Source organism: Balaenoptera acutorostrata, chromosome X (genome assembly GCF_949987535.1).
Source record: "Balaenoptera acutorostrata chromosome X, mBalAcu1.1, whole genome shotgun sequence".
Classification (NCBI taxonomy): domain Eukaryota; kingdom Metazoa; phylum Chordata; class Mammalia; order Artiodactyla; family Balaenopteridae; genus Balaenoptera; species Balaenoptera acutorostrata.
In genome coordinates this window covers 129,407,116-129,431,728 of record NC_080085.1, presented here as the reverse complement: position 1 = coordinate 129,431,728, position 24,613 = coordinate 129,407,116, and the positions used below count along the sequence as shown (strand labels likewise).

Genomic DNA, 24,613 nt, shown 5'->3' with positions numbered 1-24,613 from the left:
CAATAAAATACATTTAAAAAAATAAAATAAAGGTAGCTGTGGCTTAAAATCTGCATTGTTAATGTACTTAAATTTCCAATATTGTTGGGATTTGGAGAGAGCCCTATACAAGGTTGCTAGTAAGATAAAGGGCATGTGAAGTAGATCCAGGAAAAGCAAGTAAGATGGGCAACATGCACATTTAAGACACATACACAGTTACAGCCCTGGGAATAGAGTGCAATGTTTAGTTAATATATTTATTACAGCAGGTCTTTAGTCATTATTGCCATGAAACATCTGTCATGAAATTTCACAAAATCCTTTCAGCTATTAGTATTAGCTTTTTTTCTTTTCATGGAGTGACACTTTGTTAATTTATGAAATATTTACAGCGTTTACAAAAAGCAAGAGACTGTCTAAAAAATTTCTTATACATACAAAATTTATACATTTATACTACTGCATTTGAGATGTCTTATTTGGTAGACCATTAAGCTATGACATAAAATAATTTACAAAGATATATTTAATCTCTCTTAATTCACTGAAAACAAAACCATATTAGCTATAAATAGTCCTTTACAAATCATTGTAGAACACATTAATTGTTTTTTAACTGTAGCCTTAACTTTTATAAATATACTGACTAAATGAATTAGTTCAGATATCAAATAGAACTGCATTTGAAATTGCATTTAATACTACAAAAAAAAAAAAAAGACCTGAAGAAGCAAACCGCTGGGTACTTCAAGTAAAAATTTGTAGAACCAGTTTTTATGCACGCCTGGGTGGGGAGGGGTGTCGAACACCATTGAAATTGAAATGCATAAACACCATACTTTCAAGAATACGCTCAACAAATGTACATCTGCGGCTTTTATTTCAAAGGATGCTGCTCTAGCGACAGCTCACACATCCAAGATGGTCAACCCGACACTTTGGCAGATCAGCTAGTTTGACTAGAGCAACGTTTGCGAAAACATTCACGTAAGCAGCATAATGCATCCGACATCTTCAAACAGTGCTATAGAAGGGGTTTCCACCACCTGAAAATAGGTCAGAATTCTAGGCAAGCTCATGAAAGAACTTAGGAAACAGAACTGGCAATGTTAAAAATAATCAAATCATATTTAACTGGGCCCTATCAGGTTTCTTTAAATATAAAAATATGCTTCTCTTGGGGAAAATACTTCATATTCCAAAATTTCAAAATAATGGAAAGCTCATCTACACAGCTATTTGTCCTTAAGTCATCACACTTACGATGGTATGAAATTTGGCAATTATTTAAACACCTTGCTTGTGGATTATGCCTCGGAAGCTGAGCTCAATTTGGTTTTGGCAGGAACACACATCTTTCACATTTGGGTTCCTTTTAGATCACCCTAAGCAACTACTATAAGCAGTTCGAGGTAAATCCATTTCACAAACATATACTTTTTTCCCCTTTAGTTAAAAATGTTGTTGTTCCAATGAGGCCCACAAAATACATATTGTACACATAGTATTTCTGAAGAGGTAAATATAATTTAAATATTATCTTTCAAAAACTGCTTTTGGAAGGTATCAGGATTTTCCAAAACCCCATCTGGGCTCCTTTCTTCCAATTGCCGTGTAGACACTGTAGTTTTCTTGCAATATGTATTCTAGAAGGCACATGTTCAAGAGTTTAAGATTATGTTAGTTCAAGTTCTACATGGAGGCAAATATTTTAACCTACTCTGTACAGAGGCCCCGAATGAAAGTCAGCTATTTCCTCTATTAGAAGTGAGTCTGCACGTGGGGCATCATTTGCGAAGGACTCGAAGGGGAGGTCGAGGGATCGGAAAGCTTGGGAGAGTTGGCGAGCTGCAGCTCCTCAAGTCGCTTTATGTACTCGTCGCGCAAGGCCAAGAGCTCCATGTAACGCTGCTCCACCGGATTGGGCTGCTGGAAAGAAGCACAGATGTGAGTTCCCGCTTTCCGCCACCACGACACGCCTGTGCCCCACATCTGCTGCGGCTGCCGCTTTCTGAACAAACCCGCTCGTTGTGGGTTAACACACATCACTTCCTTCAGTACTGCGTCATTTACAAGTACAGAAAAGCACAAAGATTAATAAAAAAAACACCCAGCTATTTGCCACCAAGAGATAACTCACGTACACATATCCACACACATGCACCAGCATCTTTTTAAAATGCGTCAACCCAGGCACAGCTCTGGGCTCCTGTGTCACCTGTCCCTGCTGCCCGCTTTCACTCCCAGAGGCAACAACTCTTCTCAGGTTGGCATGCAGCCTTCCTTCCCGAGCAGACCTGTGACACTTTTCCTCTCAATGAATATCCAGAAACAAAATACACCATTCTTCTCTATTTGGTGAAAATTTACATCAATGGTGGTATTCTGTACTTATCAACCGACATTGTGATCCGACAATATTTTTCTCAAGCGGATCCCAGTTGAATTCGTTGAATGAATAAACCACAGCTGATCTATCCATTCCCAATAGTGGGATATTCCCCACTATTATAAGCGACGCTGGGCCATCTTTGGACACATCTCCTCAGACTTGTATGTGAATGTTTCTCGAAGGAATTTTCCTGGTGGGTGGGGAAGGAATTGCTGGAGAGGACAGTATGGTCTTTTCAACTTTACTAGATGCTGCCCAATTGTCCTCTGAGGTGGGGAGATGACCTTATGCTCACACTAGTGGCATCTGGTGATTCCTGTAGCTCTACATCCTCATTAGAACTTAGCAACGTAAGAGAAAGAGTTTTTGCCAATTTGATGAGTGTAACATGGTATCTCATGGTAGCTTCAGTTTGCATCACTCTGCCTTAGCACATCTTTTCACGTGCATGGCTGAAAGCAGTGACTCTGACGGGCAGCCTAGTGTGAATCTCCAGCCTGCCTCTTAACAGCTGTGTAACAACTCTCTGGGTGCCTCCATTTCCCTATCTGTCAAATGGGAATAAAACCAGCCCACACCACAGGGTTGTTGTGAGACTGAAGTTAGTCAATACAGTCTGTTCTGGTACAACACTGATGTCTTTGATTGATAAATAGGCGACTGATGGCAGTACAAAGGTAGAAGTTACACCAGAACACAATGAGATTCTCCCTGGTACCAATTTAAGTACCAATTTAATACGTGGTACTTTTATTTAACATCCCTGGGATGTTAATTGTTTGAACTTTTGTACTGAGATAGAAATTACATACAGTAATGCACACAAATCTTTAAAAAATGTTCAGCTCAATGAATCTTTGCATACATATACACTACTATAATCACCACCCAGGCCAAAATATACAACAGAACAGACCCTCGACTCCCTTGCCAACATGTTAAGGTTCTGAAGTGATCAAGGGCAAGCTTCTAGAAAGCTTGAGCGATATATGAAGACATTAAGAAAAAAGCTGAAAGTCTACAGAAGTGCCTTCCTTTATGGCTAGTGGCTTCTAGAACTGTCCTGCTTTCCACTGCATTAAGCTATCTGCTGAAGCTGCGAGTACCAACAAGGAAGCTGCGAAGGCGCTACGCTGACGAAGAAGGCTATACCCTGGATCTGACTTGTACTGGTCAGGAGAATGGTCTGTATCAGAAGCAGATGCTCTCCAGGACCTGCATCTCAGAGAAGGGGGCAGGAACCCAACAGGGCCACACTCCCTTTGCAGGCTCTAGGGGAGGCGCCTTCCTGGCCTCTTCTAGCTTCTGGCAGCTCTAGGTTTCCTTGGCTTGTGACCACGTCACTCCAATCATTCTCTGTTTTTACATGGCCTCATCCTGTCTGTCTTTCAGATCTTCCTCTCTTCTCTTATGAGGACACATATCATTGGACTTAGGGCCTGACTAAATCCAGGAGGATCTCATTTTGAGATCCTGAACTTAATTATATCTGTAAAGACCCTTTTTCCAAATAAGGTCACACTGACAGGTTCCAAGTGGATGTGTCTTTTGGAGGCCACCATTCAACCCACTACGGGCTGCCAAGGCCTGATTGCTGCTTTCATCAGTGCTCTGGTTACAGAGGTGCACGGGTTTGGAGGGGTCTCCTCCTACCTCCTAGCCCCATCCCTCCTGTAAGTCCCTGTTCTTTTTACTGCATGACTTTGCAGAATATAAGGTTTTTCCAAAATGCATATTGGCATTAGAACAGGAAAGCCTGGTAGAGCACCTGACACCTGGTAAGTGCTGTGCACTGCCCATTAGCACCCTTCGCCCATTCTTCTCTGAACGTGCCCCACCGAGGGCCCGACGCCGCTCTAGGTGCTCAGGATCCGTCAGTGGCCGGACGCCGCTCTAGGTGCTCAGGATCCGTCAGTGGACAAAGGAGGCCCAAATGCCCACTTTTATGGTGTTTCTCTTCCAGCAGGGGGAGACAAACAACGAAGACAACCCCGTGAGGTACATGGGACGTGGAAGGTGATGAGGACTACGGAAAAGGAGAGCAGGGTGAGAGGGACGGGGACACGCTGGCTACACTCTCAACAGGGTGGTCGGGGTGGCCCGCCTGAGGAGGTGACTCTTGGGGGAGCGCTTGAGAGAGGCGACCAAGCAGATGCTTGAGTGTCTTGAGGCTGAGCAAGGAGCCCAGTGTGGCCAGATCAGGGTGTGTGAGAAGGAGTCGCCGGTGAGGAGGCCGGGAGGTCAGAGAGGTCAGGCGTGGGGCGGGGGCCACACAAGGCCTCAGAGGTCTGAGGCTTTGGGCCTTGGGCTTGGGCCTTGGGCTTTGACCCCGGGGGAGGCGAGCGGCTGCCAGGACGGTGCTGAGGAGAGGAGTGCTGGCATCTGGGGGGTATATTTCACAAGGAGCACTTCGGCTGCCGTGTTGAGAACAGACTAGAAGGAAGCAAGCTGAGAATCAGAGGGTCCAGCTGGAAGGCTCTGCAGCAACGCACAGCCCCAGGCTCGGAGGCTGGACGGGTTTCTGAAGGCCGAGCCCAGCAGGCTCTCCTGACAGCCTGGGATGAGAGAGCAGGGAGACAAGGGTGACTGTCTGGAAAACGGAAGCTCACCTGTAGTGACAAGAGCGTTTGCTGGGGACTGGTATGTTCACAATCTCGACTGCGGTCACAGTGTCACAGGTATCGACACATGTGAAAACCGACCGCACTGCACACTTTGAACGTGTACAGATCACTGTATGTCAGTTACACCTCAATGAAGCTGTTTTTCCAAGTGGGCGGGCGGGAGGTTGACTGTAAGGTTTCTGGGCGGGCCGTGTAGGATGGAGCTGCCGAGCGCTGCGATGAGGAAGCCGGCGGGGGGAGCAGGTTTGGGGAACGGGAGGTCTGTGCGGACGTGTGACATCTGCTGCGCCAGCACCACTCAACAGTAAACATTTACCATCAACAGTCCATTCCTTCCCCTCTGCCACCTTCTCGCCCTCCCCAGTCTCCGAACCTCCATGCTCTGTTTCTGGTCTTGGCTATTTTGAAAACCTCTCTTTCCCATATGACTGTTAGAATCTGTTTGTTATTGTACCAGCAAGTACAATTAAGACAAGACAAAGAAATGAGAGGTAAAACAATCATTTTTGCCGATGACGAGGCTATAGAGTTAGAAAACTATTAGAAATAAAAAGACAATTCGATCTAGTAATGGGTACAAAATATGTAGAAGTCATTAGTCTATAAACAAACAAAACCAATTTAGAGGATGTAATAGAAGGAAAGAGTGCATTTGTGACAGTGTATCAAAGGACACAATGATGAGAAGTGAAATTCGTAGTCAAGTGGCTATAAACCCCACACCTCAACATCTCCCTTGGGGAATGAAGCATGAAGTTCTAACTTTTCTATCAGAAATGACTTAAACCTCACCCAGGTAAGCCTGTGAATGTCTGTCCTCGTTGTCATCCTAAGCAAAATGGGAACTGCCCGGGGCAACTCTGGTTCACAGCCACGTGGAGTGCAGAGGTCCCCAGAGGACAATACGCGACTCACCAGCAGCCTAGGGTCCCACTCAGGTTTACGTGACTAAATTATCCTTTGGCTTTCGGCATGAGCAACTTCCTCATATTACATAAAAGTACAAAGTTTGCTTATTCATAGCTTGTCAAATGTAAGCATCGGTCTGATAGTTTACCACAGTAACTGCCTGTATACCAACTGGGCCACACAACTGAGTAACGATTTCAGTGGTTAAGTATATTCTTTTAGGTCTACGTTATATAATTTGCAAAGTCCTATGTGATTGGATTGTAATCTATTTCTGTATGAAATAATGTCCTGCATAAGATCTTTCGGGAAACCTGATGCACTTCATTCACACTTCCGTTTCCACATTTCTCCTCGAGTGTTTAATCATCATCGGCTTATGTTCCTGGGCGCCCCTGCCAGTCTGGGAGCTCCTTGTGGGCAGAGACCACCTCTTCTTAATCTCTGGGTCCCCCCAGTGCCTGACGCATGGGAACGCTCAGTATTTCGTAAATGAAAACACAAGGTGCCGAGCGACAATAAAGACACGTGTAGGACCCTTGACGTTCAGAAAATCTATATAGAAAGGGTAAGTTATTTTCTTGGGGTAAATGTCACAGATCCTAAAACACACCAATCAGTGTCTCAAAATAAAAACCTCAATCAAACAAATATGCATTCCTACCTGGCCCAGTTCCATTTTGCTAAGCTCTGGGAGAATAAGGGGGAGAAACACATCACAGTAAGTTCTGCCAATGATGTCCCTGCAAACTTGACTTGTCACACAATTGTCATTACCTTTGTATATCATAAATGAATTGCTCTAAATGCCTGCAATTTCAAGAATTTCTCCAAGTTCAAATGGGTGATGGGAGATTACAGAACCTGTATAGAAATTGTCAACATTTTCTAAAAAACAATAGTTTTTTAAAAAGCCATGATAAATACAGAAAAGGTGAAATTTATAGGACAAACAGTGCTCATCTATATTTTTTAATCAGAAAAGGAACACGCCCCATGTAACACTGCTTAGAACCCTGTAAAAATTCCCATTTCCTCTTTACTTGATATTCCAAATGCTGGAGCTACGCTAAAGGCATTCCCTCTGTGTGCTTCTCAAATCCCAAACTAAACAAGTGAATGTTCTCAAGCCCTGGAATCTGTCACTTTCCAAAAGACTACACATTTCAACCATTACGAAATTGCAAAAGGCTTTCATGCAAGCAAGCAGAGACCTTGAAACAAGAGGGCCAGCTTAAACGTGCATTTCCCCAGTGGGAAGAGAGAGCACACATACACTGGAGTGTGGCCAGCTGCCAGAGTGGAATAAACAAACCGAGGGACAGACTGAGCACCAGGCCCTGCTGTTGCCCGACTATTTGTAGCGGGATTAAGCTGCTGCTTACGCAAGACTGGCCTGGGACTGCAGGAAAACGTGCAAACCTTTACAGTGAGCAATCGCAAATATTGACTATTTAGAGCACTTAGAACAAATGGCTCAGTGGACATACTTCTGAGCCCTCACAAACAGGCTGGACTTTCCTTCTGATATTGGATGCAGTGAGGCTGGGAGAAGGGAAAGCCTGACTGTGCCTTTAATAAAATGTGCAGTCTTTCGCTTCAAAAATCACCATTGCCATGTTGGACCGAGAAATGGCCAAATGACTGTACTATCCTTTGACAGATCAATTATCTTTACTTTAGAAGTAAAGACCTTCAGTAAAGAGCACTCTGATATTAGCTGACAAGTACATACACCTGAACAGAGAGTAGAAAGTGTTCCTTTTCCTTAAAGGATCATCTCAGTCTAGTCGCTGGAAAGAACCTTCTTATGATGTCTAACAATTTATAATGATTAAAGAAAATCCTTGACAATCAAAACTCAGAAATTTTCCAGAGCTTTAAATTAGTTTACATCTTAGTAAAAAAAAAATTGTATTATTCATGTTGTCAGGAAAAATGTAAGTTTAACACCAATCAAAATAAATGGTTTAGTGGGGCTTCCCTGGTGGCACAGTGGTTAAGAATCTGCCTGCTTATGCAGGGGACATGGGTTCGAGCCCTGGTCCAGGAAGATCCCACACACCGTGGAGTAACTATGCCCATGCGCCACAACTACTGAGCCTGTGCTCTAGAGCCCGTGAGCCACAACTACTGAGCCCACGAGCCACAACTACTGAAGCCCACGCTCCTAGAGCCCATGCTCCACAACAAGAGAAACCACTGCAATGAGAAGCCTGCACACCGCAACAAAAGAGTAGCCCCCACTCGCTGCAACTAGAGAAAGCCCGCATGCAGCAACAAAGACCCAACACAGCCAAAAATAATAAATAAATAAATAAATAAATAAATTTTTAAAAATAAATGGTTTAGTAATTAAAAACAATTTTTAACTAAAGTTGTGTTTAAAAGCAAGTGTCATAGATGGATGGATAAAGAAGATGTGGCACATATATACAATGGAATATTACTCAGCCATAAAAAGAAACGAAATTGAGTTATTTGTAGTGACGTGGATGGACCTAGAGTCTGTCATACAGAGTGAAGTAAGTCAGAAAGAGAAAAGTAAATACCATATGCTAACACATATATATGGAATCTAAAAAAAAAAAAAGGTCATGAAGAACCTAGGGGCAAGACGGGAATAAAGACGCAGACCTACTAGAGAATGGACTTGAGGACACGGGGAGGGCTAAGGGTAAGTTGGGACAAAGTGAGAGAGTGGCACGGACGTATATACATTACCAAATGTAAAATAGATGGCTAGTGGGAAGCAGCCGCATAGCACAGGGAGATCAGCTCCGTGCTTTGTGACCACCTAGAGGGCTGGGATAGGGAGGATGGGAGGGAGATGCAAGAGGGAGGAGATATGGGGATATATGTATATGTATAGCTGATTCACTTTGTTATACAGCAGACACTAACACAACAATGTAAAGCAATTATACTCCAATAAAGATGTTAAAAAAAAACCCATTAAAAACAGATGCTTAAGTCAATAAAATAGTTGAGCCAAGTGAACTCAAAAAATAAAAAATAAAAAAAATAAAAGCAAGTGTCATTTTTTTAGTCTGCTATTTTTCCTTTCATAATATTTTTGAAAAGCCATAAAAAAGAACAAAATAATGCCATTTGCAGCAACATGGATGGACCTAGAGATTGTCCATACTGAGTGAAGTAAGACACAGAAAGACAAATATCATATGATATCGCTTGTAAGTGGAATCTTAAAAAAGGGTATAAACGAACTTAGTTACAAAACAGAAGTAGAGTCACAGATGTAGAAAATAAACTTATGGTTACCAAAGGGGAAAGGTGGTGGAAGGGATAAATTGGGAGACTGGGAGTGACATATACACAGAACTATATATAAAGTAGATAACTAATAAGGACCTACTGTATAGCACAGGGATCTCTACTCAATACTCTGTAATGGCCTATATGGGAAAAGAACCTAAAAAAGAGTGGATATAGATATATGCATAACAGATTCACTTTGCTGTACACCTGAAACTAACACCACATTGCAGATCAACTATACCCCAATAAAAATTTAAAATAAAATAAAAATTTTTTTAAATGTACTACATAACATTATTTAAGTCCAGAAGTAGTACTCAGTCGACATCACTGTAATTCACAATGCTACTTCACTTACTTGTTGCTTGATTCTGGGGTTCCATCTAATGTAGTAATTCACCCAAAGTTCCAAGTGACGCATACTGGCAACTGGATATAAAACTCGATTGATTTCTTTAGTGTAGAAGGGATTTTTGAATTTGTCTTTATTACTGTTTATCAGCGACCATAAAGAAACAGTTCTTTCTGTAACTTTCTAGAGGAAAGAGAAAGTGGAAAGCCTAAGTAAAAACACACCCCGGTACACAAACCATTTTGCAGGCTGCGGCGATACAGCTGAGCATCAACTTGAATCACACACGTACATTATCCCCATAACAGCTCAAAAAGCCTTCTGCGCCTGGGAGTGCTGAGCACCACTTCCCAGTATTTGCATAGATAATGGCTTGAGAGCCACTGTTTCTGCCTGAAGAGAGAGGGGAAGGATGCTCTAACATTAAATGCAGCTCACTGACCTAAGAAGACTATTCCTGGCTAGGGAAAACATTTATGAACAGATGGGCAGTACGCTCTTTTGAATTCAGCAGCAAGAAAAATTATCATAAGATCTCGCTGACTTTTTCCATTTTTGTGTTTGTTAGAACTACAAAATCTCAACCTGTGTCTACTTGACAGTAGGCACCTAGACAAAGCGTTATGTTAATCAAACATCCAGATGTTTAATGCATCATGCCAGTATCCAGATATTTGAAACATGTGGATAACTGACTTCACTGAATCTTCAATTTTCAGTCTGGTGTCCATCATCTCATACAGATATTCACATCTTCATTGTTTGTTAACTATAGATTTTTACCCATTTTGATCATAAGTAGAGGAAAATCAAAACTTGGGAAATAAAAATACAAATATTAAAATTACTGAAGGCAAAATTGGAAACTCTTCCTAGTAATGACGTCAAGGAGAAAGGACCAGTAAGCTAAAACTGGAAGCTGAAAAGAACAGCTTGAAATAAGTGACTGAAGAAATTTTTTGAACATACACATTTCGTGAATGTGAACGGTAATAATAGCAGCATAATTTTGCCTTCCTTGGGATCCACCTAAAACTTCATTTGTCCCTTTCTGATGCCACAGTCTACACTGCCTTGTGTTTATTTGCATGCTTGTTTTTATTTTTTACATACACACAGTTGATTTAAAGTCAAACAGCTTGACAAGGTTTGTTATGAAAAAAGTAGTCTCTCACCTTTCTCCCCCAAGCAACTGTGTTTGATTTTTAAAATTGATTTCGTTATTTGGTACTTACCTCCGCACCTGTGAGAAACACCCTTTTCTTGCTACTTGTTGACTATAAAGTTACAGGCATTAACTCCTGACACTGCCACAGTGAGAATGGCTCCTCCCCATCCTGCTGCGCTCACACCTTCTACCCTGCCTCAGACCCCCAGTTAACAGCGCTGCTTTGGTTAGATCCATGTTTAGGGTTTAGATTGCTATGACTCAGCAAATGCTATTCCCAGGTAAGTCATGTCTTTTCTACTCTGATTTCTTTCCCTGTCCAATTTTTGGTTTTGTTTTCCTTTAATTTAACAGCTGTCTATTCTGCTTGCTTACTTCTCCTGGCATCTATCACTCATTCAACCCCAAACTCTTCCTCCAATGTCTTTAAAACTTTGATCAGGACACTCAGCACATCTGGAGTCCCCAGGTGCATCCTGGGAGCAGGGAGCTGCCCCGGCCACCCCCACGCCATGCACCCAGCTCTCATTCAGGAAGTCTCTTCTGTTTCGCCCTCTGAGGCTTCCCTCTGGCCTTTCTGTACTGGAGCTCCTGGCTTCCTGAACTCCATGCAGTCTTCTTTCTTGATGCCATGTATGTCTGAGGATATGTTTGGTCTACTTCACATCTGGTTGACAGCTGGGTGGTGAGAGGATTCTAGGTTGAAACCATTTTCCTTTAAAATTCGGAAGGCAATGCTCCACTGACTTCTACTTTCCAATATTGCTGCTGAAGAATTCAAAGTCTTCCTGACTTCTGTTTCTTTGCAAATAACCCACTCTTCTTCTCTTTGGAAGCCTGAAGGGTCTTTCATTTCTCCCTGGTGTTCTGAGACTTCACAAAGATGTGCTTTACTGTGGGTCTCTTCTTGTCCACTGTGCCTGGGCACTCGGTAGGCCTTTCAATGTGGAAACTCACACACCTCAATTCTGGGAAATATTCTCACATTATTCCGGTGATTTCCTGCTCTTCTTTCCCTATTTTCTCTTTCTAGAACTCCTATGATTTGGATATTGGACTCCAGAACTGATCTTCTAGTGTTCTTATCTCCATTTTCTACCTGTCTCTATGCCCTACTTTTTGGGAGACTTCAACCTAATCTTACAACTCTTCTGCTGAATTTTAAATTTCTATTGATAGCACAATTTTTTTAATTAATTAATTTATTTATTTTTGGCTACGTTGAGTCTTTGTTGCTGCATGTGGGCTTTCTCTAGTTGTGGTGAGTGGGGACTACTCTTTGTTGCGACGCACCAGCTTCTCATTGCGGTGGCTTCTCTTGTTGCGGAGCACGGGCTCTAGGCACAAGGGCTTCAGTAGTTGTGGCTCGCGGGCTCAGTAGTTGTGGCGCACGGGCTTAGTTGCTCCGCAGCATATGAGATCTTCCCCAAGCAGGGCTTGAACCCGTGTCCCCCGCATTGGCAGGCGGATTCTTAACCACTGCACCACCAGGGCAGTCCCTGATAGCACGTTTTTAATTTCAAGTTTTCTTATCTCTAAATATTCCTTCTAAATAATATCCTGTTATTATTTCATGGTACCAATATTTTCCTATCTTTCTTGGGATATTAACTGATAGCTTCCTGTCTAGGTTTCTCCCCACCCTACATGGTAACTATTTTCTCCAAGCTGTTTTATTTCCCTCCTGCTTGTTGCTATTATGTAAGCTCTGAAGTCATAAGGCTTGTCAACCTGAGCTTCACCATGGGGAACCCTAGCTGTTGGTAATCTTTAGGTCCTTCTTCTTGGGCTAGTCAGTTTCTCTAGAGATGATTCCTTCTTTTTTTCCCAAATTGAAGTGTAGTTCACGTACCATAAAATTCACCATTTTAAAGTCTACAATTCACTGGCTTTTTGTACTTTCCCAATGTTGTGCAACTGCCACCTCTATGAAGTTCTAAGACATTTTCATCATCCCCAAAGGAAACCCTGTACACATTAAGAAGTCACTCCCCATTCTCCCCTCCCTCCAGCCCCTGTCAACCACAAATCTGCTTTCTGTCTCTATGGACTTGTTTTTCTGGACGTTTCATATAAATGGAATCATACAATATGTGCCTTTTGTGTCTGGCTCCTTTCACTTAGCATGTTTTCAAGGTTCCTCCATTTGTGTCATGGATCAGAACGTCATTCCTTTTGATGGCTGAATAATATTCCACTGAATGGATAGACCACATTTAGTTCATCTATTCATCAGCTGATGGACAGTGGGGTTGTTGACGTCTTTTAGCTATTCTGAGTAGGGCTGCCATGAACATCTGTGTCTAAGTTTTTGTTTCAACCCGTTTTCATTCCTCTTGGGTACATACCACTAGCAACATCCAAGGGTTCCATTTTCTCCCCATTCTTGCCAACAGCCTCTCACCTGAAAGATAAGGACCTGCTGCCAGAATGCTGGGAGTGAGCAGGGGACATGGTCTCTCACAGACCAGCTCTTCCCATTCACCTCATCCCCTGAGGACACTCAGGTCCCCAGCCCGGATGCCTACTCTCACCCTCTCTCGAGAAGAAACCTCTGTCCTTAACTCCAGAGACAAGTGGAGGTGATCTGGGGAAGCTACCTGCTTATTCTAAACAGACCTTCAGGTTATCTTACCCTTCCCTCTTTGCCCCATATGCTGGTACACCTTTGCCCCAGAACCCCTGAGTCATATGGGGTTGCTGCGATGCAAAGTGGCCTGGTTCTTGGCTTCCCCACTGCTGGTTTGCAAGTCACTTTTCTCAAGTACAGTTATTTCCCACTTATCTACTAAGTTTCCAGCTTCCAAGTTTGTTGCTGTGTCTCCTTCCTTATTTCCCCCTGTTCTTGTGGGTTTATGCCTTTAAAAAAAAAATTTCCCTTACTGACATTTTTATGGCATTTTGGGAGGGTGACCTTGCATGCCTTTAACAGCCATTCCTACTCCAATAGCCAAGATATGGAAGCAACCTAACTGTCCATCAACAGATGACTGGATAAAGAAGATGTGCTATGTATATACAATGGAATATTACTCAGCCATTAAAGAATGAAATAATGCCATTTGCAGCAACACGGATGGACCTGCAGGGTATTATGCTAAGTGAAATAAGTCAGACAGAGAACGACAAATACTGTATGTGTCCACTTATATGAGGAATCTATAAAACAAAAGTGAGCAAATGTAACAAAACAGAAACAAACTCACCAATATAGAGAACGAACTAGTGGTTACTAGCGGGGAGAGGGAAGGTGGGAGGGGCAAGATAGGGGTAGGGGATTAAGACGTACAAACTATTAGGTATAAAATAAATAAGCTATAAGGATATGTAGCACAGGGAAATATAGCTGTTATTTTGTAATAACTTTAAATGGAGTATAATCTATAAAACTATTGAATCACTGTGTTGTACACCTGAAACTTATACAATATTGTAAATCATCTATACCTCAACAAAAAAGTCATTCCTACTCCCTGAAGGCAAAGTCAATGTCTTACCCCTGAAATAAACACCACACACTCAATAACCCCTGGTTGAAGTGAAAACGCCCAAGCTTGGGGTACAGAATGAGAAACTTTGCATTAACCACAAACCAAGCTATCAAATTCTTTGTTATTTCACAGCAGACTAAACACATTTTGGTGAGTCTTTAACTAAAAAGATGTTAAAGATGTTAAACACTCACCTGTTTCTCTCGAGCGGATTCACAGTTGTATAAGAAAGTACCAAAGCGGCAACTATACAGATGATCCAAAATTACAATCAAAAACCGTTCATTGAATTCAAAAGCTGTAGGGAACTAGACAAAAACAAACAAGCAAACAATGCATGAAAACTTGGGGCTGATCTCGCATAGAGCTGAGAAGAGGTGCATAAATGTTCCAGGAGGACAGCTGAGGCTGTGGTCTGTGGTGCGCTACAGCTCACCTGTTGGTGCTTTGCACAGGGCTGAAGAGCTTAATTGAGCGTCAAGTAAAGGAATAAAGAGGGAAAAAGGGAAAAATAAGCCCATTTTCTGGGCTCTCCTGAGCGTAAAGGACACACAGGATGGTTTAATTATTTATGGTAGTCTAAGGTAGCAGACACGCCTATACACAAATGCCAGCGTAGGATGAATTGAAAAAGACGACTTGCTATTGTCAATTATGCTGCTCCTCCATTAGCAGAGAGAGTACAGTTAAATATTAAAATTTTAAAACTTTATTATGAAAACTCCCAGTCAATATAAATAGTAGTGAGAATAAAAAAAGTGAACCCCGTGTACCCATCACCCGGCTTCAACAATTATTTGCACGTGGCCAAACTTGTGGCATCTCTATCTCTACCCTGTGTTACTCTGAGGCAAATCCCAGATATTATATCAAAATATTTAAACATTAAGTCAGATGTATTTTCATCCTAATATCCCTTACCTGTTTTGACATCTGCCATACACAATCAATAAACTGGAGAAAAATAGGAGATCGGTCAGCGTCGGCGTGGTTTTTGTCGCCATGACCTATTCTCTGAAAGGAAGTGATGATTTGTTTTAATCTCTGCGTACAAAACTGAGGAAGCATATAACTCACAAAATGTGACAATCACAACTCAGCAATCTGCGTTCCAAACGCCAAGCTTCTCAGAGAGTGAACAGTATTTTTTTTTCCCATGGCAATACAGAAAACAACGTATGGTTTCAAAATAACGGAAATTAAGTATATAAACTTCTATAATATATCAATACAAACTGAGAAAGCATCATGATGCTATGTGAACATGACAACTATTTTATCCGATTGGAATTTTGTACAAGTCGTGGGCAGCTGCAGGTAGAGTTAAGTTACCAGTTGCTAAGGGACCAATCCCAAAGTTTCAAGTCTTGAAACCATGTCCAAAAGGGTGTGATTATTATAATTAAAAGTTCTTTAAAAAAAGGTTCTTTCTCAAAAACAAGACAAAAACCTCACCATTTTATTCATTTACTAAACAATGACTCTTTCTACTTGACGATGCCATTCACACAACTTGTGAAATTGAGATGAAGGCTACAAGGCTACACAGCAGTGTTTCTGAAACTGTCTATGGATTCTCTTCATGAGAACCATGTGCGGAACTTGTTCAAAATGCTTATTCAAAGGGTGTCTGGAAACAAGACACCCTTTTAATAGGAAATTTAATTTTAATAGGTTCTTTAGGAAAATAGGAAATAGGAATTTTAATAGGTTCTTTTGGTTTTCAAAAGAAATAGGAATTTTAATAGGTTCTTTTGGTTTTCAAAATGTCTATCAGAGAATAGTAAAAGCCTCAACAGAAAGTCTAGCATTTCTACAAAATATTTGGGTCTAATAGTTATAATATTAGTTGAGAAAGGAGTATCTTCCTTCTTTTGCACAATTTCAATTTAAACACTTTTTGTATTACTTTCAAGCGAAACTGTAAATAGCGCAGATGGACAAACATGTCTCCTAAAAAGACTGGCTAAACCCAAGGCGTCACACATTTTCAAACCTGCAGAGTGTTTTTTATTACACTCCTCAGATTTTCTTTTTAAAAGGAAATCACTGGTTTCACAAATAGTTTTTTTAATCCCAGACGGTGGTGATCAGACATTTAAAAAACTAGCTTTATTGTTTACTTACAGATGCGAATTTATGTCCAAAACTGATCCATTCTTTTTGGACCAATATTTCAAAGCCCTCGATGCTCCGGTAATAACTGTCCAACATCAGCATGGCCAGGGACGTCAGCTGGGCAGTCCTGTCCCATCCATCGCTGCAGTGCACCACCACTGAGCTCTTCCCTGAAGAAACCCTGTCTGCGACCTGGATGGCTCCCGTCAAAACGAGCTGCCAAAGAAAAATATGCGAGTCAGTAGCTAGCTGGGAGGGACTGCTTAAATTTGAACTTACAGCTTTTAGCCCTAGTTAAAGTCCGTTTTAAAATACTATTAACATCTAGAACAGAAAGAGTTCTGAAAACAGAAGGCCAGAAGCTGCAGGGTCTGTTGCTTTTCCTCTACAGAAACTGCCTTCGAATGCAAGTAGGTATTAAAAAACAAGACAAATACACGAAAAGCCAAACTGCATTTCAAGCTTTCTTTCACATATGTGATTGTACGAGTTCACTAGGACTGTCGTAACAAAGTCACACAGACTGGGTGGCTTAAATGACAGAAATGTATTATCTCCCATTTCTGGAGGCTGGAAGTCCAAGATCAAGGTGTGGGCAGGGTCATGCGCCCTCTGAAGGCTCTCGGGAAGGACCTGTTCCAGGCCTGTCTCAAAGCTTCTGCTAGTTCCTTGCCTTCTGGCAGCATAACTCCAATCTTCAGATGGTATTTTCCCTGAGCATGTATCTGTGTCCAAATTTCCCCTTTTCATAAGGACACCAGCCTTATCGAATGAAGGGCCCACCCTACTCCAGTCAGACCTCATCTTAACCAATCACATCTGCAGTGACCCTATTTGCAAATAAGGTCACACCCTAAGGTACTGGGGGTCAGGACATCAACATATAAATTTTGCGAGGACACAGTGCAACCCATCACAGTGATCACATTAGAAAAATCACTGGCCCAAGAGGTCCAGTCTAGACCTTAAAGGCATGATACAATGGAAATCACCTTCTGGCCTTTAAATTGACAAGATATGAACTCTTATGTGGCTCATAAATAGCAGAATCCTTACTTAAAGATAAACTGACAGCCCCTGGTAGAAATTTGAGACCTACCAGTGACTAAATGTATGCATACAAAGAGCTACTGCTCTGATGTCATTTTTTGATGATTTAAGTATTTACAGAAGTATACTTTACAAACAGTAGAATTTACCTGTAAGTGTACACTTTGATAAGGTTTAATAAATTTATACAGTTTTGCGACCATCACCACCATCCAGTGGCAGAGCAGTTCTATTACCCAAAATAGTTCCGGGTGCCAATCTCTGTTCCCACCCTCAGCCCCAGACAACCACTGATTTGCTTTCTGTCTCTACAGTTTTGCCTTTACTAGAAATTTCATAGAAATGGAGTTCTACATTAGGTGGTCTTTTATGTCTGGCTTCTTTCACTCACAGAATGTTTTCGAGGTTCATCCATGTTGTAGCCTGTACTGGTTAGGCTCCATGACCACAGGCCTGGGTTTGAAACCTCATTCCATTTTCAACATGTCTCACCTTGAGCCAGTCACGTAACTGTGGTTCTTTTCTTGCTCAAGTGAGGAGTGAATGGTACCCCCAACCAGTATATTTACCTTTTCAGACCTGTGTGGTTATTTCCTTTAAAAAATTAAAACACTACGCAGTGGTTAAGAATCCACCTGCCAATGCAGGGGACATGGGTTTGAGCCCTGGTCTGGGAAAATCCCACATGCCACGGAGCAACTAAGCCTGTGAGCCACAACTACTGAGCTTGTGCTCTAGAGCCCTCGAGCCACAACTACTGAGCCCACACGCTGCAACTAGTGAAGCCACGACTACTGAGCCTGCGCTCTAGAGCCCTCGAGCCACAACTACTGAGCCCACACGCTGCAACTAGTGAAGCTCTACAGACCCAACGCAGCCAAAAAATAAATTAATTAAAAAAAAAAATTTAGGGCTTCCCTGGTGGCACAGTGGTTGAGAATCTGCCTGCCAATGCAGGGGACACGGGTTTGAGCCCTGGTCTGGGAAGATCCCACATGCTGCGGAGCAACTAGGCCCGTGAGCCACAATTACTGAGCCTGCGCGTCTGGAGCCTGTGCCCCGCAACAAGAGAGGCCGCGATAGTGAGAGGCCCACACACCGCGATGAAGAGTGGCCCCCACTTGCCGCAACTAGAGAAAGCCCTCGCACAGAAACGGAGACCCAACACAGCCATAAATAAATAAATAAATAAATAAAATTTAAAAAAAAATTTAAACCCACCTAAACTGTATCTTTTTGCTTTGTCTATAAAAGCCCTTGAAGAGCCATTCTCAAAATCTACAGAAAAGTTATAAAGGTACTACAGAAGGTTCCCATATACTCGACCCAATTTCCCCTATTATTGACATCTTAAAATAGTATGGTACATCTGTCACAACTATGAACCAATATAGATATATTATTAAATTATTAATAAACTTAATTTTAATGAAGGCCATGCTTTATTCTTATTTCCTTAGTTTTTACCTAATGTTCTCTTATTCTAGTCCAGAATCCTACCCAGGATACCATATTACATTTAGTTGTCACAATTAGATTTTTTGCAATTCAGTTTTGAGGATGATAAATTATGAAAAAAAACCCGAAAGTTCGAGAGACTAACTAAAATTATAACTCCTATCAAGTTGGAAAATAAATTTTGACTAGAAAACACTCTATCTTAATAATTCACCTATTTAAGGTTGGCTTTTTGTTTGTTTATAGAACTAAATGGTGACTTCTAAAATTGTTAGTGCCCTCACATAACTTCAAGTACTTTTTATTTTTAATTATTATTTATTTTATCTATTTATTTTTGGCTGCGTTGGGTCTTTGTTGCTGCGCACGGGCTTTCTCTAGTTGCAGTGAGCGGGGGCTACTCTTCGTTGCGGTGTGTGGGTTTCTCATTGCGGTGGCTTCTCTTGTTGTGGAGCATGGGCTCTGGGCGTGCAGGCTTCAGTAGTTGTGGCTCGTGGGCTCAGTAGTTGCGGCTCGTGGGCGCTAGAGCACAGGCTCAGTAGTTGTGGCGCACGGGCTTAGTTGCTCCGCGGCATGTGGGATCTTCCCAGGCCAGGGATCGAACCTGTGTCCCCTGCATTGGCAGGCAGATTCTTAACCACTGCGCCACCAGGGAAGTCCCAACTTCAAGTACTTTTAAAAGAATGGAGGTTTTTGATGCCTCTATCAAGATGAAGGATTGAATATAATAAAAACACAAAACTCATTCTTTAAACAAAGTCAATTTGAGATAAGTTTCAATAAAAACAATTGCTCTAGGTTCTTGAGGGTCATACCCAGTAATGGTTCAATAATAAATTATCTACTCCTAAATAAACCTGGGTGAAAGGCTCAACTACTTGCTATTGACGAGTTGGAAAGTGACATCTCTACAAACTCTAAAAAATATTCTGGAGATAATACTGTGAAATCTTTAATTTAAGTAAGCAAATTATAAAGAAACACAAAATTGTCAAATGTAGAGCCATATACAACAAATATTCTCTCTCTCACTGTTCAGTTTTTTTTTTAATTTAAGGAATCAAAAAAATTTCCTGATCCACTAAACCATTACTTTCTTTTTTATATATGTGTATCTTTTTTCAAAAAAATATACTTGCCTTGATATGTTCCAACCAGTGAGTAGATTCTAAACTGGACAACCAGTGAGATTCTTCCACATTAGGATAAACAATGTCTTTGACTTTTTTCAAAGATTCTCGCATGACATGAATGTTATGAATGTCTAAGAAGAAAAGTTCGGCGTTATGATATGCATCATCACTTTCATATCCTCCTCCTGTTGCCTAAGAAACAATAAGATACACAAAACAGTAAGTTGGGTTTTCTATTTCTTCAGTAACTTACACAAATATTTCAAAGGTTATTGGTCCTCCAAATCTCAACCTAAAAACTTGCAACTTAGATACAATCATTGATGTGACCTGACTTCCTATCTGACACTAGGCCTCAACAACATTAGTCACACTTTGAGCTAGGGAAAAAAGATGGCGAGCTGGCAATTTCCTGAGGATCTGTATTTGCGAGAAAAAGTCATTTTCAAAATGTTCTATAATTACTAGCTCTTCTTCCGGATCTGGAAAGGCAAGAGCAGGGTGTGAATGGTCGCTGTCTTCCATCGGATTTGAACAGTGCTCTTCAGGGGCAGGCTCCCACGGGACTGGATGGGCTAGAGGAAAACGACAGGCTTTGGAGACAGACAGACCCAGGTCGATAGCTCAGTTTCAGCCCCTCTTTGCTGTGTGATCTGGGGCAAGGCACTTAACCTCTCTGCGCCTCAATGTTGTCTCCTGTAGAACAGGGGATACTACTACCTAGGTCTCATAAGATTAAAAGGAGCCAGGCTCTATAACAGCTAACACCAGCCACCATTTAATGAGCCCCTCTGACATCCCAGATACTGTGATTCTTGCTTTGCATAATTTTATCTAACTCTTACAGCAATGCTGCAAGACAGGTATTACTATCTCCATTTTGAAAATGAGAAGAGATGCTATTTAACTACCCCCAAAGTCAGAGGTAAGCAGCAGAATTTAAGTCATCTGACTTCACAGCCAGGGACAGCGCTGCACGTGGTGGGCCCTCGACGGACAAAAGGTTTCAAGCGGGGACGAGATGGCTACCACCTGCCACGGCGCCTACCAGCATCCACCCGCTAGGATGGGCATCACTTCCCTTTCACAGGGTCGTGAAGATGCCCATTTTCCACGAAGACAAAAAGAAACGCTCCAGCTTTGTTTAGGAACCTGGCTGCATTCTGCTTAATGCTTTAAAATGCCATGGAACATGTGGCCTCTGGCCTTTTAAGAAAAAGTTGAATTATTCAGGGACCTTTGAAGAAAGCAAGCTGAAATGGAAGGATGCTAATTAACATCATAAAAACATATGAATATGTAAACTCACCAGTAAAGGTAAGTAAATAGTCAAAGCCAAGTTGTACTATCTTGGCCGTGCCTGCAGGGAACGGACAGACAAGCGACATGCCTGCCATTGCCACGGAATACCTCTTCTCTTTTCATTTACAATAGAAGGAATATAAACTTGTAGCTTGGGACAGAAGGGCCAACACATCCTATGGTTTTTTCCGGGGTTAGTCACAGAGAAGGTTTCCTGCAATAGAAGTAAGGCTACCACTTGAACTTCAAACCTGGAGACCTATGTACAAGCCAGAAGCCTTGATCTCCACAGACTCTAGGTAAGAAATTGTATTTTATTTAGACAGAAATGTTTTTTAAAGCTTGCTGCAAATGGCATCAGTAGTAAGTAGACAATAAACGTTCACTTTGTTGTTTTTAAATAGTTATCAGCTAATGAATCCATATACAAATGGGTCATATTCCCCTCTCCTTGGTTACCCCTACCTCAGGGAATAACACCTTGCAGCTGCCATCAGAGGTCACAACAGAGGTGCACCTATCCCCCTGGCAGTCACTGTTGCGAACTGGATCTGCAAGCCTCTCACACAACGACGACACACGTTACCCTCCCACGGACACATGACCTGTTTCTCTGTACATGTGGTTTGTAAACAGTTAGTGATTTTCAAAGACATTCCTAACTCTGGAGTTTCTTTCATAGATCACTGAAGATGATAGGAGGAAAAAGTAATAATTCATTGCCAAAGTTTCTGCCAAAAACAGACATTGACACAGTCCCACTTTAATTCATCACAGGCTGCTGGATCTTATCTGCCTCTAGGTTTCCTTTGTTTGTTTTTTTGTTTCATTTAAAATGGTGCAATGTTGCTTGTTACATTATGGGGTTGTAAATTTCTAAATATCCACAAGGGCAGAACAATTAGGTCCAAAGAGGAGAGAATTCAGAAGGGTAAAAATCAATTAGTCAAGCATAGACTGAGTTCCCAAAAGTTCAAATTCCACATCTCTGATTAGTTTTGGAGTTTTCTTTTCAGTTCTCTTCAACAAAAAAGAACAACCCACGTTACCTAGTACAAACACGTACACAGCCTGTTGCTATGGATACAGATGACTAGGAAGACACAGCCGAGGGAGGAGGGGAACCTGAGTGTGTTTTTTTAGAGAATGATGCACAGATCTTTCAAGTCTAGGTTTTTTTCCTTAATTTTTTCCTTCCCTTCATTCCTAAATGGACTAGAAACACAGCCGTATTTCCTGAGTGTTAAAAAGGCATTCAAGAATTCTACTGCTACAACAATGAGCTTTAGAGTTAATACAATAAAGTTATTCATTTTATATATTTTAAAATATGCTTTCTAAATACCCCATTGTAATGTTATATGATATCTGTTTCAGGCTAAATGTATACATGGAAATACTTCATTTTATACATGTATTCAACTCTGAATTATACCTGAAGGATAGCAGGAACAGAAATATAAAGGTAAGGATAATACAACAAGATATTCATATTTAGACTTAATTTCCTAAATGTTGTCTTATATTTCCTAACCTATTTATTGATTTCACTACCTGATTGCTTTACAAATAATTTCAATATCAGTTTTGTTATGTAAAACAAAACCAACTGCAGTAACAAATACCGGGTCCAAAAGTAAATGTGTAAGGTGCACAATCTGTGTGCAAATAATTATGAGTGGAGCCCCACACATGCGCCTGTGTAGACAGACATCACAGGATCCATTTAGGAAGCTACTGCATCTATCTGAGCTGCTTGAGGACTTGTTTTGCTTTCAGGTTCTTGTCTTGTGCTCTGAATAATTGAAGATGCCAGATAAATGACCTTGGGATAAGCAAAATATTCAAGATGATGAAATTTAAGCCTACATCTGACAAGAAGCCATACATCTGAAAGGTGGAATGGGGCAGGCCCACTGTGAATACTTATAAGTGACAGCTGGCAATGGGAGAAGGAAAGGAAAAAAAACAAAAAAACAAAAAGGTGAAACTGAATGTCAAAGGTATTTCTGAATCTTGGGCCCTGTAGTGCAGGGGCAAACAGCCTTCCACCTTGAGCATCTGCTGAGGGGTCCTGCAGGCAACACCGCCTTGTCATTCAACTTTAGGCGCAGTCTGCATACTCTACTTAAGAAGGCCAAGAAGACCCTTGAGACAGATTTCTTTGAAAATATTACCATTATGTGTGTAACTGTAAAATTCACTTACATGGATCTACTCATTTCTTGGATTGTCTCATATAAATGAGAACACACATTTCTGAGTATAGTGAAGAGAATGCTTAGACAAAGCTACAAATTTAGGATTTTAACAATTACAGCTTCCCACAATCCTCACAGATGCCTCACTAGTGCATACACTGAGAATGACTGTCAACAGCCTAAAGGGCTCCAAAGAGATTCTAACTCTTTCCCAAGTTCACTACAGCTCTAGACTTCTAGTTTACCTAAAGCTTATTTTCATTTGGTTTTAATGTATTCAACTTTTAAGATATGTTATGTGATTAAAACTACTTTCTACGTTCAGTGAACTCGTTTTCCTCTTTAAGCGAAGTTTAATTTAAACCCACATGTTGATACGCCATGGCAACAACCTTCATGTAGAACACTGCACACTGTATGTAAGGCAAGTTTCTACCATGTCATTAAATATACTTACCTTGTTGGCCACTGCATTTACATTGGGTCTAGCATCGTAGATTGTGAGTTTGTTAATTTGTCTATTCGTCTCCCTGATGACGTCGAGATATTTCTCATCATCTTTATTTCGTTTACCACTCATACCAACAAGAGGCTGACTACAACGCACGATGACCGTCTTGTTTTCTGGATGAATCCATGACAGCACCTACGGTTGGTTCAGAAATTTTAAGCTATCGAGAAAGAACCAAATGTCAAAACAATTAAAACTATAAAAAAAAGAGAGCACTAACAATCATGATGAAGTCAATCTCATTTTGCTGAAACGGGATGCTTGTTCACCTGCCATTTCCATGTGTGCCCAGAAACACACATTTAACGATGATGACTATTCAGAGCCAATGAGAATAACCAATTGCTTTACTGGTCTTTTCTTAATTCGCACCACATCTAAAAACATTAAATGCTTACCTAAAAATAGTTATATCACTTAAAGGGAACAGAAAGCTTCAGATATTTTATTTCAGTCCTGTAGCTTGCACTGGATTTGTCATCACCCAGAAACAGCTTTAGCAAAAGGTGAGAGGTAAAGAAAACCACCCCGGTACCTCACATCTGCAGGTCATTTTCCCAACAGTCTCAATTCTAGAATCTAACACGGGGGCTTGAAAACCCAAAGGAAGCAAACAGGATCTCAGGACAGCCAAAGAGCTGCC

The 24,613-nt window shown here is 41.3% G+C and overlaps 1 protein-coding gene across 4 annotated transcripts in view; it reads right to left on the bottom strand.

Annotated features, from left to right (window-relative positions):
* Positions 1-213: 213 nt before the first annotated feature.
* MTM1 (myotubularin 1) overlaps positions 214-24,613 on the bottom strand; it is a 97,094-nt gene continuing 72,694 nt past the window's right edge. For 3 of the 4 annotated variants that reach the window (XM_057538816.1, XM_057538817.1, XM_007178958.2), the window contains 7 exons: positions 23,917-24,105; positions 19,963-20,148; positions 16,325-16,531; positions 15,119-15,211; positions 14,392-14,505; positions 9,545-9,721; positions 214-1,911 (listed from right to left, as the gene is read on the bottom strand). In XM_057538816.1, coding sequence (XP_057394799.1) covers positions 1,744-1,911; positions 9,545-9,721; positions 14,392-14,505; positions 15,119-15,211; positions 16,325-16,531; positions 19,963-20,148; positions 23,917-24,105 — 1,134 coding nt within the window. In that variant the 3' untranslated portion in view covers positions 214-1,743. The remainder of the gene's footprint in view (positions 1,912-9,544; positions 9,722-14,391; positions 14,506-15,118; positions 15,212-16,324; positions 16,532-19,962; positions 20,149-23,916; positions 24,106-24,613) is intronic. The other variant, XM_057538815.1, reaches the window with a different exon arrangement.